Source organism: Anopheles stephensi, chromosome 2, assembly GCF_013141755.1.
Source record: "Anopheles stephensi strain Indian chromosome 2, UCI_ANSTEP_V1.0, whole genome shotgun sequence".
Taxonomy (NCBI): Eukaryota; Metazoa; Arthropoda; class Insecta; order Diptera; family Culicidae; genus Anopheles; species Anopheles stephensi.
This window is the reverse complement of record NC_050202.1, coordinates 87,898,418-87,914,536: the sequence shown is the minus strand read 5'-3', so window position 1 is coordinate 87,914,536 and position 16,119 is coordinate 87,898,418. Positions and strand designations below refer to the sequence as shown.

The following is a 16,119-nucleotide window of genomic DNA, read 5'->3' as shown; positions in this document are numbered from 1 at the left end:
CCAAGCTGAACATGCATGTATTTTACTGCCGGTTATAGCAGAGATTGAGGCACACCGTTACAGTTGCTTGGCTTCCCATAAGATAACCTGTTTGCAGCTTCAAACTGAGGACTGGCGGGGCGCCATAGGGTGAGGGACGGTAGCAGAAAAACGGTAGCGAAGGCTCGATTAATTGCAATGGGGTGGGGAAAATTGTGGATGTGATTTTTCAGAGCTAGCGAAATGAATCACTCGGGCAAAGAGTTACCCCACTCGGGCAGAAAATAACTTCAAATTCTCAGAAACTTTAATATGTCACTAGAATGAACGGTGGCAGTCGGATTCGTTCCAAGCACCGCAGGGCTAGTGATTTCCAGTGCCCCATTACGGGGGTTGGCGTTTGATGGCTTACCCATAATGTTAGCTTTGATCGCAAATTGTGTGCTCATGAATCATTTATGCTCATCACGGAGGCCTGTAGCGTATGGGTGCTCCATTCACATTATGCACACCGCACGACGATCGACGCCCATTGTTGGTATGAATCATCAAAGTTTCCGCGTGAAGCACGAAACCATCACCCAGCGGTAGTCTCGGTTGGGTCTTGCCCAACCAGAAAGCACAAGCCGGCTCACTCACCAAAAGCTCGTTGCACAACGATTGCCTGGCCTGATGATCATCCTCTAGGATGGTGGAGACTCTACGATCCCTGCCGTATAATTTATGCATGCGAGAAAGCGAGAAATTTGGCAGAACATCCAAGATCTCCGGCGAGGTTCGCTCCCACGTATTAGGAACTACGGATTACATCACGCTAAAGAATGCCACACAAGGTGGCTGCTAGATATCGAGGGACCTCAGCAAGCGTAATTTGGAAAAAAAACTGGTAGCATCTCCACCGTATGTGTGTGTCGACTAGTAGTAGGTCCCAGTGAGATGAGCTCCAGCAGCACTGGGGTACTATTAAATCTTGCAGAAATAGCTACCGCTGGGCAGGATTTTACTAGGGTCCAATATTTCGTCACCGATGTGTGGTGTCCACAGCAAAAGGGAACCTCATCTTCACACACCTGATAATTATAGCGTGAAGTAAAGTTCATCGAACGCCCGAAGGGATGATGATGGCAGGTCGCAATCTTGCAAACTCGGGTGAGGGACCGGATCGTTGGAATGGAATTCGAAACGAAATGCCTGTGGTTTTGTGCGGCGCGAAACGCTCACTCGTCGCCCAGCGCCCTCAAAAATGGCAACGGAGCCAAACGGTGCGCCCCTTTTACGATCATACGGTACGCGCGCGTTACGTCATGTCATGCGTTAGCATTAGAATTTGTGCGAGTAAAATTGCACACAACTTTATTGGCATCGCGATGAACCAGGTGTGCAATGCAAATAATGTTTCTGCAATCTAATAAACTACACCGACACACACACACACACACGTGATGAGAAGCTCACCTAACCAATGCTTCAGCTACTTGTTTCTGTTGGTGTTTTGCTCTGGTAAACAAAAAATGGCACAACATGACCTTAACGGTCACCAAGAAAAAAAATTCGGGGCGGATCTTTCTTGTCTTACCGTTGTTTCAAAATTGCATCGATGCCGCCGGATTTGACACTGCGGTGTATGCCGGACTGCCCATTATGCTCATTATGCAATGTAGGCTTTTTCTGCTGTTGTTGCTGTCGTTTCCTTCGCATGTGGGGGAGACCCGACCACAGCCGGTCGAACATCAAAACGGACCGAAATCTTAAGGTGAGGCTCCACTCGAGTGGACTGGACACCCGTCGCTGTGTGCTTTTCGTCAGCTTCGCGACATGTAGCAACAGTAATTGGTGCAAATCAGTGCGCACAAGAGCCTTGCCGGACAATTTACCCACATCGGTGGGCCACCCTCGGAGACGCCCCGGTAGAGCTGGGGGAAATTTAGCAGCTTTTTCACGCGTTTGTTTCTTCATCGGATCTCGTAAAAGCTTCGGCTTTCGCGTCATAATTGTCTAATGCTTGTTTCCTTGGAATTGTGTTCCCACCAGCCATCAAGTTCGCATCTTCCTCTGGTGCGATGTGTTGCAATACCGGGTTTTTTTAGCCATTACATTACATCACCGGCTTTTAAACATGGCTGCTGCCAAATGTTTGAAATATGATATACTTATTGGCTTGATAATGCATAAAACAAATCCCATCCATCTGCGCCAGCTCCATTATTAGCAAATTGTCGAACTTCTTGCAATCAATTCTCTTCACCACTTCTTGCCAATCGATCAAGATGACATAATTGGCTTTAAAGTTTATCAGGCTCTGTAGCCCCTGAAGCTATGCAAACGCTGACCTCACGCAATGCATAACAAGTGTGCTGAGCGTCGAATACGGCTTCGGCCGCGTGTAAAGCGATCCGTGCACAAAATGGCACCAAACTATCATATTTCCGGTCGAGACAGGTCGAGTGATCCCTATTTTCGGCTGTTCCCTTTGCCCGTCCTTCCGCTACTTCTCGTCCCCCGGGCAGTCGCCAAATGGGAAATAAAATTGATGTGTCTGTTTGCCCCTTCACTACTCGGCTTCCACTCGCTTTTCTTCCTCTTACGAGCTTTAACCACTCGATTGGTCACGTTTCTGCATAACTTTTACAATCCCCCACGAATAACCGGGAAGGAAAGGAGCACCGGAGAGCGGCCAGAGCTCAGCAAAGTTTTCCACCGGCTCCACAGAACAGTGTCATCGGATCGCGGTTATGCCACTTGACACTGTTTTCTCAACCAGACCGGACTCGTTCCGACTGTGCGCTGGTGGGTGTGAGAATGAATGCTGCCGAGATATCCGGATACATACCGAAACAAAACACTCACACACACACAGCCAACAAACATACAAACAGAAGAAAAAAATGTTTCAGGAAAACAGAAAACTTTGCTCGTTAAAAAGCAACTTTACGATTTCCGGTTTCATAGCAACTGGAAATTGCGACGCATTCTGCGAAAATGAGCATCCGGGGAGGCTCACGTCAGCACGATTGCGATTCTTCCCACTAGAATCGGAACCAGCGTTAGTCCTGGCGTGTATTGGGAGCACGGCCATAATGTGTAACCGACAGGACAATAAAACGCTCGTTCGAAGCTCAAATCGGATTTAGTGACTACGTGTCCTGGCATCAAGGGGGGATCGGATCGCATCATCAATTTTGCATGTGGGTCCTCCATATCGCACAACTTCTCGACTAGGGAGACAGCCAGGACTGTGAGTCCTGAATGTGAGCGAAAAGCATAAAATCGTAACTAACGAACATGGATAAAAGGGAAACGCGCTCTGGTGGCCCTAAATAAGTAATCGCTGCAGTCACAATGTTGGTAGAGTGACAGCTAACGCTTATTGTTAGATTGCCATCGATCGATTTGATTGGACGCGTTATACGTAACAGTACAGCAAGCAAACAAACAAACCGAAGCATATAAGATCTACTCCGTTCATACTCTCTCTATCGATGGAGTTGTAATTAAGGTAACCTACTTCGGCACACGGGAGCTACAAATGGTAAACCACTGTATCTGCCAAACCTGCTCCTCCATTGTGTCAAACTCACAAGGGGCAGCAAAAACCTCCCAAACACGGAAGCACAAATCGCGCGCTTAATGGAACCGGCGCGCGATTTTCCCGCGCTCACACAAATGACAGCAGGCAAAGCCGATGTGCGGTGAGCGGTGTCATTTGTCTTCGGTCGGATCGCTTTTAACCTCACCCGGAGATTCGTCCCCAACCGGAGGACGTGATGGCTTCCTCCTCTTCACTGGCGCTGCAGCGAGGTGGCGATGCAGATCGATGTGGAAAATTCGTCACGGTAGTTTGCTGGCTGCAGCAACTCCAACAACCGGGTCACCCTTTCATCTCGCCTTCCCCGCCGGGAAGGAACGCCGATGTACCGGAACTGGCAGCGTTACGGCGGAACGGTTACGAGGGCCGCCTCGGCAGCAACTGCTTTCCATTCGCGGAAGCCCGAAACGAGCCAAACAATAAACCGGCGGCGGCGGCAAGCATGCTGTAGAAGTTATGCTGTGAAGAAGCTGTGCCGCCGCGCAGGTTGAAAAAACGAAAAGGAAATGAAATCTGGCTGATACGGCTGCCTGCCAGTATTTCTAGGGAGCACTTGGGCACTTCGGACTTTGAGTTTGATAATGCTTAATAATAACGATGATGATGATGATGATGATGATGGTGTACAGTCACATTTTCACGTTGGAAAAGTGTTGTTGTTTGTTACGAGTCTGTGGACTTGGGAAGTGAATGCTGCCGAGCATAGAAATCAGACAGAGTCACTAAATATCACTGTTCAGCAGTTGTAGCGCCATATAGAAAGCTGCACAACGTTCTGGCCAAATGAGATGCTCAAGTTCTTGTTTTCCGGTGAGCTGGGCGAAGTTATTTGACACCTACCAAAACCGACGACACAGGTGTTGTGATACTGTCCGTCCGAACACAAGGCATGATATAGCCGTTACGCTCACAACGTGACTCGTGCGAGCATGAACGCGTGTAGAAGAGATTGGCGGGGTGACACGCAAACAGACATATGAAACGTACAAAATGGACCCCACGCTACCAATTGTAGCGTCCATCGGCATCGGCCAAATATGTCGCAGGAACAAGAAACGCGCGAGTTTAATTAAAATGTCAATTATCGTTAATTTAATTCGTTTGTTGATTTCTTGCACGGCTCATTGTGTCGCACATATGTGCCGCCGGACGAACGCTGGACGCCAATGACCGACCACCGACCACCGTGCTTCGGACGATTGTTCCTTGCTGATTGGAGGTAGTCGTTGCAACGTTTAAAATGAACCACATTAAGGGTACGATTTCCAAATCTGTGTTCACGTCGTCATCAGTATCGGCTTATTTCATCTGGCTTGCTGTAACTGGTTATGTCTTGATAAAGGTATCTCAAATTTAGCATCTTTTAACGAGATAACGAGCAGCATATTGGATGCAGTCCATTTACGCTGAATTGCTTAATGTCTCTCTCTCTCTCTAGACATATGTATCGTCGATTGCAGACTAGTAGATGCCGGTCAACGATTCGTTGCCATTCGGCACACTGGACGTGTTGACCCTCTTACGCTCTCATCGAAGCCTACCATTAACTCGTCTCCCAATGTTTGGCACCTGAGCGTCCAAAACAAATGTATCCACCCGATGTTCCGCCCCCGACCCGGGGTTCAGTCCCACAACTTGACCGATTCGGAGCAATTTTTCACACCTTCCAATTAGGTCCCGTCTACGGAGCGAGTGTAGATGATTACTATCTTTAGTACCACGGCGCCCACCAAAACTCCCAGGAACCACCCTTGGTTTTCTGGTGTCGGATGATTTCTCCCCATTTGCCAGCCAGCGGAAGAATGCAGATTGGGAGGCCTGCATTGCTTGTTGGTGCGCATGGTTGCGTTCCTGACCGTTCAACCTAGTTACACACCAACCTAGGCCACGCGAGACGCCAAAAAGGTCAATTTGAAATAGGATCACCGGTTCCGTGTTAAACGGAGCGATCACGTTCCCTTTTTCGAGGTACGGGTGGCGTGGCACACGTTCGGGCAATCGATCGATAAGTGGCGTTTGCGAACGGTTACGTTCCAATCGAATTTCATGAACCTCAAACCGATGTAGCCAATAAAACAGTTTACAGTTATAATCATGCTACACCCGGAGGAGTCACCCGCGGCCACCGTCCGAGGCAAAGCCGTCCGAAATTAATCCGATGCCTCCGGAACGGAACTCGCATTCGATACATGTGCGACCGATCGTTTAGGAGTTGCTGGTCAGAAATTATGTGAATCTCGTCCGCAACTGTGTGCCTTAAGCTCAGGAAGAGGTCAACCGAAAATCTTCAAGAAAAATCGTTTCGTTTGAAGATGAAATCGGATGAATCTTTCTTTTCCACTCCTTTACAACTCCATTGCCAACGGAAGATTTAATTAACACGTATGTGTACGGAGATTGCGTACAGTCAATGCAGGAAAGGAAATGGAGGATTTTATCGGGGAACCTTGGTAATCGTTACATTTGGAGAGTCTTTCTTTATCACGTCGAACTGCACTGCCCTGATGACCTTCAATTTACGTTGGAATGCTATAGGAGGGAAAGATAAATGGCGTCTTGCTGAGGGGCAGGCTGGGCATAGTTTCACGTAACGCTGAGATACAAACACTCTGAATGCCAGTCGGTCAAAAGTCGGTCATCGCGTGCATCATCGTTTCGTCCAGCTTTTTTTTTTTGCTTCGTTCATTGTACATGTTCTGCATTCTAGGTGAACTTTTGCTCTGTGTGGCGTCGATTATGCTCGGGCCCACTAACGAACGATAACTGGTTTCGATGCTTCGATCCGCTTCCCGGTGTGCCCCGTGATCTTCTCCTCAATGGGTGAGAAGTTGCACGATCACTCTCTATCTCTGTTGGACGTTGGGCTGGCTGTAAGCTGAACCACCAACGTGGAAACCTGATACCGTATTACATCAGGAGCTGGGCCCAAACGCAGGCAGGGTATCATCAGCGTCATCAGCATCCGCCGCGCGATTCGGTCGTGAAACAACCCCCGAAACGCTCGTACCCGATCGTGCATTCCGGGGCCATCATGCGAGTTCTATTATCGCGTGTGGTCCCAGGATGCTTCCACACACCATAAGCATCAACAACAAAAAAAAACTCCATTTTACCAAAGTAACCGGTTTCGGCTGTTGTGGTTGAGGTCAGTTTGCTAAAGCAGTCGCCGGCGGCTTGTTGCAACAGGGGCATCGATTGTGTCCTCGTTCGGCTTTCGATTCGAAGAGGGCACAGCATCTTTCCACGCAGCGTCCTCCGACGATCTTATCGACAAAAAATATACAACTTGTTCAAATTCAACCTGCAAACGGTTTCAACATGCATATGGAATGGAGCGGAGAGGGGTTTGGGATAAAAACCGACCCGGTTCGTAACGGGTTGCCAGCCCAGTTTACGGTCACAGCAATGTAATCAGAAATCGGTACGAGCGGCAAAGCATCATCACGAGACGGACGACCGATCGGTGCTGGTGGTTTGACCGTTTGGCAAGACGAACGGCGGGAATGGATGATTCACGTCTAAATTCAATTTAGAAGCGGTCCGTGTCGATCGCGTTCGTGAAGTGAGCGTGCTGCGGCAGGAGCCGCACACATATGTGAGATGTAGCAATGCGACGACCACGACCGACGTCGTATGTCGCGTGTTCTCGCCGCATCGCCCGTCGTTGCGTAAGGTCAAGCAGCGGGTCTTCATTAGATGGTTCATCAGTGATGCGACGGGGACAATTCATCTATTGCGATACCCTAATGAAGGTTATCTTTAAGGTGTTGGAAGTTGGATGAAGCGCTAGGACCATTTATACACGTGTGATCCTCACAGTATGGGCGTCTTGGTGCAACAGTTTGAATCAGCACGGACTCGCGTCAAACACGCTACTCGGGCGAGGTCCAATTATTTAGCATCAAAACTAGAAAACAACCCTCACAGCGAAATGAACTAATTTCTAGCGTGTTCTACGCGATTACCCAGCGTAAAACGGGTACCGCTTCCGGAGATGCTCCCAAACCGGCTTCACACTCGATTATTCTACATCCTCAACAGGTTACGCTAGGAGGACGCTGCTGCTTTCCTGCATGCCCGCTGTCGCCTGGAGTCCCCTGGAGCTAGCCCGCCAGAAGGAAGCCGGGAGTAAAACATAATTGTGCCGCAATGTTGCCACCCTTCCCTGAATCAGAGTAACGGAGCTTTACCGCCGTCGTACACCGACGATTATCAGGTTCCCATCTTTGGCGGCAAAAGCTTGTTTCCAAAGCATCCGCCAACAATAAGCTTGAGATGCATCGCCGAACGGTAAGTGCCACGCGATGAACGCGACGGCGAGTGACGATTAGGGCAAGGTAAATTATTACGGCTTAAGTACACACGCGGATCGGGGTGGCGCAGGGCCACCGTGTCTCTCATTGACACACACAATTGGTACATCAATCATCGTTTGATGGTGGACCGGTTAACGTTTTTGCTTCGTGTGACCGGGTACCGGGCTCCGCATGGTTCTTTACCTCGATCGCGGCCATAATTGAGCGTACGAAGGGTGCTGTTGCTGCTGGTTCTTGATGGGAAACTTGGACAGCCCTATTGTTGGGTGCCGTTCAGCTTAACTGCAATGTGTGACAATTTACACCCAAAGGGTCCCCCCACCGAGGGACATTTATCAAGCGACGCTAATTGATAGTTCCAGGGCCGAAAGAACCACCAAATGTAGTCTACCTGCCGAAATCTTGTAGATTGCTTCAACGAACAAGGAATTCACTCTGCATCGTGCTGGGATAACGGAATGCGGTGACCACGATTGCATCGCATAATCTAGGTCTCCTATAGGGGCCCGCTGCTGAAACCATCAAGAATACAGCGTCATCCAAACAAACAGCTTCAACCTGTCTAAGTGGAACACCTTCTGCTCGGCTAGCTCTGGACCGCTTGCGGTGGTGGCGGTTGGAACGATGATGCATTCCAAACCATGCACGGGAAAGGCGTCATTTCGCTACGCTCCGTTGGATGAAACGTGCCTCGCAGTGGACAACTTGTTGTAGTACAAACCACAAGTGGCTAAGTAATATATGGTTCTGATTATTCTCAGCTTTACCACCGGCCATATATACGCTCGGACATGGCCTCGACACTGGAGGCAGCTAGTTTTACAATCGGTGCCAAAATAACACTTGAACACTGCAGCGGACAGCAACAACAACAAAATCGGACAACCTTCCGCGAGACATTTCGGAGGCCAGTTTTCTGCACTCCACACAGCACAGTGAGCGGAATGGAAATCTTAATCAAACCAATCAACACAGCCAAGGCTGGACGACGCTGGGTCATTGTTTTTGTAGTCAAGAGCCAAGAGATCTAGGGAGATAGGCGACACCACCGCGAGAGACGGCCAGCGACAATCAGGGTACAAATCTGATGGAGACCGTGGGATATAAAGCTGCTAGAAGGAACGGGAAGGGGGGGGTATGTGGGGAAACCTTGAAGCGCCATAGAATTCCGGCACGAACAATCAATCGAATGTCCAGCGATTGATTGTTTGGCTCTGTGAGTGTGCGACGTCCATGGTGCTAGAGAACCAGGCCAGATGGCGGACGGATAGCAGCTAATCCACTGGTCTCGTATCGGCAGGTGACCGGATGGGGCCGATTGGACCAACCGGCCCGTACGTTAATTACCCCCACAGTAAATCAATATATCTGTAACACTAGTTAGCGAATATAAACGGCTAACATGTTTCCGGGGACCTTGGCGACTTGAGTTGAGCTCGTGTACGTGTAGAAGCTTAGTTCTCTGCCCCTCTGATTAGGAATCCTCCCATAATCCTATTCAAGAAACTTTCACCTACCTTTCGCCCATCCAGTAAGAACGTTGCCGAGGTAAGACACCTTGTACTCCGGATCCGGCCGGCTAATGTCGATACTGTGACAGTTTCGTCGCAGCAACCGGCCCAGCCCGCGCGTGATCGACTTGATCGCCTTTGCACTGTTCTCGCTATCGTTCACGTAGCACGAGTCACCAATCTGCAGCTCACCGTCCTCCGCTTCCTCAGCCGCACCGGCCCCACTGTCCTTCTTGTGGAACTTTTCACTGTTCAGGAAGCTACGCTTAAACTGCTGCAACTTTAGCAGTGCGCTGCTATCATCATACTTTTTGGTATTGTAGGTATTGCCGAAGATACGCGCTATCGAAGCACTCTTCACGAAGCGGGACTTTTTCTTCTTCAGCGCTTCATCGGCTCCGGTTGGTGGTCCGGCACCGTTTGCCGTTTGCTGCGTTGCCAACTGCTGTCCGGCCGCGTGCTTTGCAATCGGTCCCGTACCGGGGTCACTTTTTGGTCTTCGGCGTAGGTGGAATATGTTGAACTTGTCAAGCGTAACGCCCGTCTTTGTACCCGATTCTTCCTGTCCTTTTTTCCCACTGGTCACCGACGTTCCGTTCGCTTTTGAAGATGTCAGCACATAGTCTACCTCATCCTTGCCGTGCCTGTTCTGGGGTCCGGCCGGTGGACCACTTCTACCGCCACCGCCTCCCTCGTCATTGCCACCACCTTCGTCACCTTCTTTGGGGATGTCCTCTTTGGAGGAGTAGTGCTTGCGATTCGCCGCCATGTTTACTCTACCTTCCAACCACTAGCACTCGAACAAAGCAACAGCACCGAAACACTCACTACTTCAGGCTTCAGCCCAGGGCCAGGGTATAAGTTGCACAGTAGCCCAGCGGTAAATTTCTAAACAACACTTCGCAACAAAAGTTGCCGTTTTTTGCAGTTGTGGTGTAAACTCTTCAGACTACATGTTCAACGCGCTGCGTCGGAAAACGCGCTCGAAGCTGGCAAGATGGTGGTGAGCTTTTCGATCGACGGGCATAAACATTAAAGCTAAAACAAAGAGAACTCGAACCTCACGGAGACACTACGAGTGATTTCTAAGCACTCGTTTTTTTAGGATACTTGAGCGAGATAAACACTACAAAATGGCGCACTTCTGCTCGTTACAATGAGGCTTCCAGACACTTCGCTACACAAGGTACACCTCACAAGCGAACGAATTTGTACTCCAAAATAACTCTCTCGATGGACACACTCCGGTTTTTGCAGTTTCGTAACACTGGTGACAACCAAACGGAAGGAAGCCTGCTTGCAGTATCGATCTCAATCGATCCACGATCGATCGAACACTGGAGAAATCGCGCCCGCTGTTGTTGTTAGCGCGCGCGCTAGTTGTCGTTAGAAACTAGAAGCCCTCGGACGTTCGTTCGGTTCGATTCTTTGCCTGCACGGGCGTTCGTTGACTTCAGCGCTGCACTAGTGGCGCCCTGTCCGAGCAGGTGCCTTGAACTCGATTGCGCCAAGTTCTCGCGGAACGAGTGCCTCAAGATTTCCCTCCCAATATGCGCACTCGAACGGATCGATGCGTCGGCACTCGTGTGCGGCTACTACGGACGGTGATATCTGCCCGGTGCTGGTAGTGGTACTGGGCACCGTGCTCGATGATGCAACTGCGGTTTGCGGTGGAAGGGATGCACGCATACAGCAGGAGCGTAATGCGCGTCGCGTCAGAGCTGATTTTCCTTTTTTGCGATCCTTGCGTTCTGGTATTAGCTAATCGGTGGCGTCGGCGGGCCGTTTTTCTTCGGCTTTTTGTTCGTTTCGATGGTTTACGGACGCTTCGTTCGAGCGTACGATCACGAGCGTCTCCAAGAGCCCAAGGGGTGCCGCGGTGCAGGAATCGGTCCCGTCAGAAGGGCCGCTGAATGCCGTTAATTACACGCCACTGCACCGAACCGTGCACGTTGTTCACGCGTATATATGGTGGATGTGCGATGATGATCGTGAGTGCGTTTCATGCACAACACACATGCGTGGTGTAGGTGTAGCCGAGGATCGCTTAGATACTCCTTCAATGTCTTGGAATTCGCGGACACTCTGGTTGGTGTTCTGCTATGTTCTGTGCTGCAAAGAGAGAGAGACAAAAAACATTCGAATAAATACATTTAGCTGCCAACTCGGTAACGCTCTAAGGTGGCTAACGATGCTCCTCTTATTGTTGGAGAACTTTATCGACCTTAACCCTCGTGATTCGTCTCTTTGCGGGAGTGATTGCAAGTATCTGGGTAAAGGCATTAAACAGAATAGCTACTCTATTTTACAAGTCAAAATTGCCCACATCGTTAAGATTCAGTAAACAAAGCGGCGCACACGCCACACAATGCGATAGGGTTTCCGGACCCTGAACAAAACGGTGTTTACCGTTTATTTTGACCATTAGCGAACATCAGAACATACATTTAAAACATTTCGTTTGGTTGCAAAATGTGACGCATTATACTAAAGCCTGCCACCGACCGTATTATCAACATCATCAGACGTATCTGTTTAATGTTGTATCGCTAAAGTGATCAGGTACCGTTTACTGAGGGAACTCGGGCGAATTTTGAATTCTCCCAAGCAAGTCAACCAACAAAACTATATCAGCAACGAACTAGATGGAAGAGTTTTTTTCGGGTCTTTTAGCTCGACATTGAAACGAGTAGCATTCAGCAGTAAAACGGTCCTTGGCTAAATTGATCCAATGTGTTTACGAACTTCAAAAGCCTGACCGGACTGACCGGACCGAGCGAGGCGAGACTCCACCATTCTTACGGTCCAAATGTGTTTCCGACACACATTCTGCCGCAATAACTGGAACCTTTTAATAGGGAAAATAAATCCACGGCCTGAATGGTACGATTACATAATGAAGTGCAATCTATCAGAACTAACGACTTCTTCCGAGGGTGAGAGGTACCAACCGGTACCGTGCCGAGCATTGAGATACTAAACATTCACCACAGTACCATAGCCCACTTCACATCACCTTCGCGGGATGTGCCGTGAAGCATAAAATGGCCACATCACCGTGAAGACAAGTGCAAGTCGGAGCCATAAAAGTGGACCTCAAAGCCCAGAACTTTGCGTCATAGCAAATCATAAACACACCGTTTTAGATTTCTAGCCATTCTGGCGGTTTTATGTGCCAAAATCGGTCTCGAAAGTGTACCAAGCGAAACAAACGCTGAGTGCGGTGTGATTGATTATCGCTCATTAATCTCCGCGTGGTGGGCAGCCTTCACCGGAATGGCACGTGAAAAATTTCTGACCATTAGCAGACTCGGACCGTGATCGTACGGGGGGCGTATTTGATCCACTTCTCTCTCCGCTGGATATGTGCCACCGCAACGTTTGTGGCTTCCTTTTTATCTTTGGTTCAAAAGTACATGCACCTACAAGCGCATCGTGAATGCAGCTCACACATTGCATCCGAATCGAAAGCAGTTCAGGCTGATTCGAGATTTCCAATCTCGTGCAAGCAATACGAAAACCCTCACTTTGACAGCAGACGATCAGATAATGAAAGTGCGTTCATTTTGTTTTGGGAACAGATTTTATGTGGCTCTTTTCTTTCCTCTCTTACGCCGGAAAAAGTAATCAGATGGTTCGTGACGAAGATGGCCGTATGATCAGTAACCCTTTTCGCTTTTGGCCTCCCATAGCCACTCAACACTGACAGCTGTCATATCGCTCGAGCTCTCTCTCTATCACAACGGGAGGCCATCGAACCGAACTTGTGACTGATACTCGCAGATGTAAATTAACGTTTGCCGAAACGACAGTTTTCGCCAGCTCGTACGGGGTTGTGTGCGCGAGTGGAATGCTAAAATCCATCGTTCGAAATGGGACGGAATAGAGGAATGCGGCTATAAAATGTTCAAAATGGCAACAATCGTGGACGTGCGCGCGGATCGGCTACCAATAAGGGTAAGGATGGTTAAGTGCCTCCGGACATGCAAGGTCCGCCGATGAACGTGCATTCGGAGGGACTCGGTAAGACACAGCGCAGTTATCGATGGGCGGAGGAGGTTTGACGCATTCTGGGTTGTTCTCCCCAAGACGTAAAGGGAACAGTCTCTTACCCAGCGGGAAATTACTTATCGATCAAACGCGATTTGAAGGAATACTCATAAAACCAGCGAGAGAACGAAAGAAAGTTGTTACAATGTATACATGATATGGGTAACCCATTGGGAACAAAATATCTTCAAGCATTTCTTTTCGTTGGCAAAGAGAAAGAACAAGTCATCAAATTTGACAACTTGGCTTTCCAAATCTCTCGGCAGTGTGAGGAATTCTATGAGAAAGATCCCCCAACTAACAATAAACCGCAACTCCGTAGAACAGGAAGCATTGTGCAATTGCATGCCAGCGGCCCATGAAGTTGCCACAATTCCTTGAACCCTTCGAGGTGGGTGGAACCCCGGATCGAATGAAAAAAACTAGACTACATCACACCACCCACAGCTTCGGCTAGGAGAAAGGAACAATAAAAAAAGGGAACTCAGCCGAAGAGAAAGGGACCTTACTGCTCGCCCGGGTACGTCACGGCATAGAAAGCTTTCAAAACGCGAACGCCAAACGCGGACACAACACAAGCGTGCTGCTGCCGTTTTGCTGCATTTGCTGCACTCCCTTTATCACCCTCCCGCCCTGTGGGGTGGGTGAGCCAATGCAATGCCATACACAATTCACGTGTAATCTGGACGTCGGGTGCACGCGGAGCAGTCCAGCTCTTTACGATCGAATTTGCACACCACGACGGAAGTCGAAGTCCGACCCAACCCTCTTCCTACGGGGGAGGGTGTCAGTGCGGGAGGGAGTTGATCAAAAAGGGGTGGCCGACTCGGACCCATCCGAGCGTGTGGACCGGAAACTATTTTTGCAGCCGCGTTTCGCGTTTCATCGGCGCTCATTGGTAAATTGGTTGGCCGAACACCCGATTATCGGTCAGTATTGGATAATGGTTGGAAAGTTTTTGGAGGTGAGTCCTTGTGTGTTTTTATGTTGCACAAAACTGTGAGCACCGCGTTAAAGACCACTCGAAGAGATCACTCAGACACTAGACGCTTGATCGCTATATCAAAACAACATTTTCTCACCCAAAGAACTTTTGAATGTCCGAAATGGAAAGAATGAGTCACTTGTCACTACTCCACAAATGCTGCTTCCACACATCTTGACAGTGGAATCAAAATGAGATAATTGGGTAAAAACCTTGATGCTTTTGTTGTCCCCAATGGCTGTGGTACGTACTATCTGGTGTGAAACCTATTCTTAGACCGGTTTTGCCATCAATTCCATTAGCAGGCAGCTGGCAGGTCAGACACATCGGAGTGTTTGAGAAGCGTTTGGACTAATGCAAAAATTCCGAAACTTGCTAATAAAACTGAAAAGTTTTTGTTTATAAAACTGAACACCACTGAAAGTAGTGGGAAATTCTTCCGATGGCTATAATGAAAACAGGCAATTAGGGCAATTAAACATCGAAGATTGGTGATACACATTTGATGCACGGCGGCGTTCGATGCATTGTACCGTAACCACTGCCCGTGGTTAGCGCTAAGTTTCTGATACGCGCCGCACGAGCGAAACATTTTATCGGCACACACAAAACACATTTTTCTATTTATGAGAGCATGATTCACGCATAAACACACACACACACAGTGACTGTCAAAGAAATGTCGTACTAAATGACGCTAAGTAGGCGCCAGGATGACGTGTGTTTGTTTACAAACAAACGGAAAGCCCACGCGGGACACGATCATCTATGCCGGTGGTCAATTTAATTATTGTTCCTAAATTTAAACTCATCTTACAAGGATTGTGGCACGGCGCGTCGGACGGACAAATTGAGACTGGAAAGGCCACCGCTGTCAGAAACGGCTCACGGATCGCGGCTGCCTTCCCACTATCGCACGGATTGGCGTTGCAGCGCGTTCGGTTCAATCTGCACCGAACCGACACGGTTGCATTATCAACTGCTGACCTCCTCCATCACCAGCTAGCGAACATCGCAGTATGGTTTGTTATTGAATTTATTTTCTTCTTTTAGTTCAGCTATTTTTAATGCCACTTGGCCCACCTATCTAACCTCATCCCTTCCTGCTTGTTTCATCCTTTCAACACTGATAGCGCCAGATGATGGCCTCTACTAACCGTTTGACCTGCCTCTCCCTCTTTCTCTCTCTCTCTCTATCTCTCTCTCGCTGGATCTCGGTCCTCCTGCGGGGGTTCATCTTATCATCCTAGCCTAGACACTGAGTGGGGCACGTGCACCCAAAGTGACAGGAGGTTCGGCGGGTGTGGGCAGACGATCGCTCGCCACAGGTTGCAAACAATTTGCATGATCATTACCAATAATTGACCACATACTACTCGCCCATTGTCGCCTCGGTTGTGTTGTTATCCAAGCGGCAACCACAAGGAGGTGATCCGCCATTGCACCTTCCAAACAAACTAGACGACTGTGGCGGAGAGTTGCTGGACGCACTGCTTACATAACGCAAGCCTTCCGACAGTGTGTAATCGGTTTTGGCTTGTTGGTCACCCTAACCTATCTAACCACGTTCGGTACGGTGGCTGCGAAGCGCGCACTTACTCTAGATGATATCGTACGACCTGCCGTCTCCCGTAACACGAGCACTCACTGCAAAGCGCTAATGCGACCCGCGTCAAGGCAAACCCGTGATCA

At 49.1% G+C, this 16,119-nt stretch overlaps 1 protein-coding gene across 4 annotated transcripts in view; it reads right to left on the bottom strand.

The window, feature by feature from the left end:
- LOC118505041 overlaps nucleotides 1-16,119 on the bottom strand; it is a 58,954-nt gene that overhangs the window by 15,959 nt on the left and 26,876 nt on the right. For 2 of the 4 annotated variants that reach the window (XR_004905383.1, XM_036040291.1), the window contains exon 2: nucleotides 9,399-11,504. Coding sequence is in view for 3 of the 4 variants with exons in the window: in XM_036040291.1 (XP_035896184.1) it covers nucleotides 9,399-10,161 (763 nt within the window). In the remaining variant the exon portion in view is untranslated. Of the gene's footprint in view, nucleotides 1-9,398; nucleotides 11,505-15,244; nucleotides 15,337-16,119 lie in introns of those variants that run through there. The other 2 variants (XM_036040293.1, XM_036040292.1) reach the window with 2 other exon arrangements.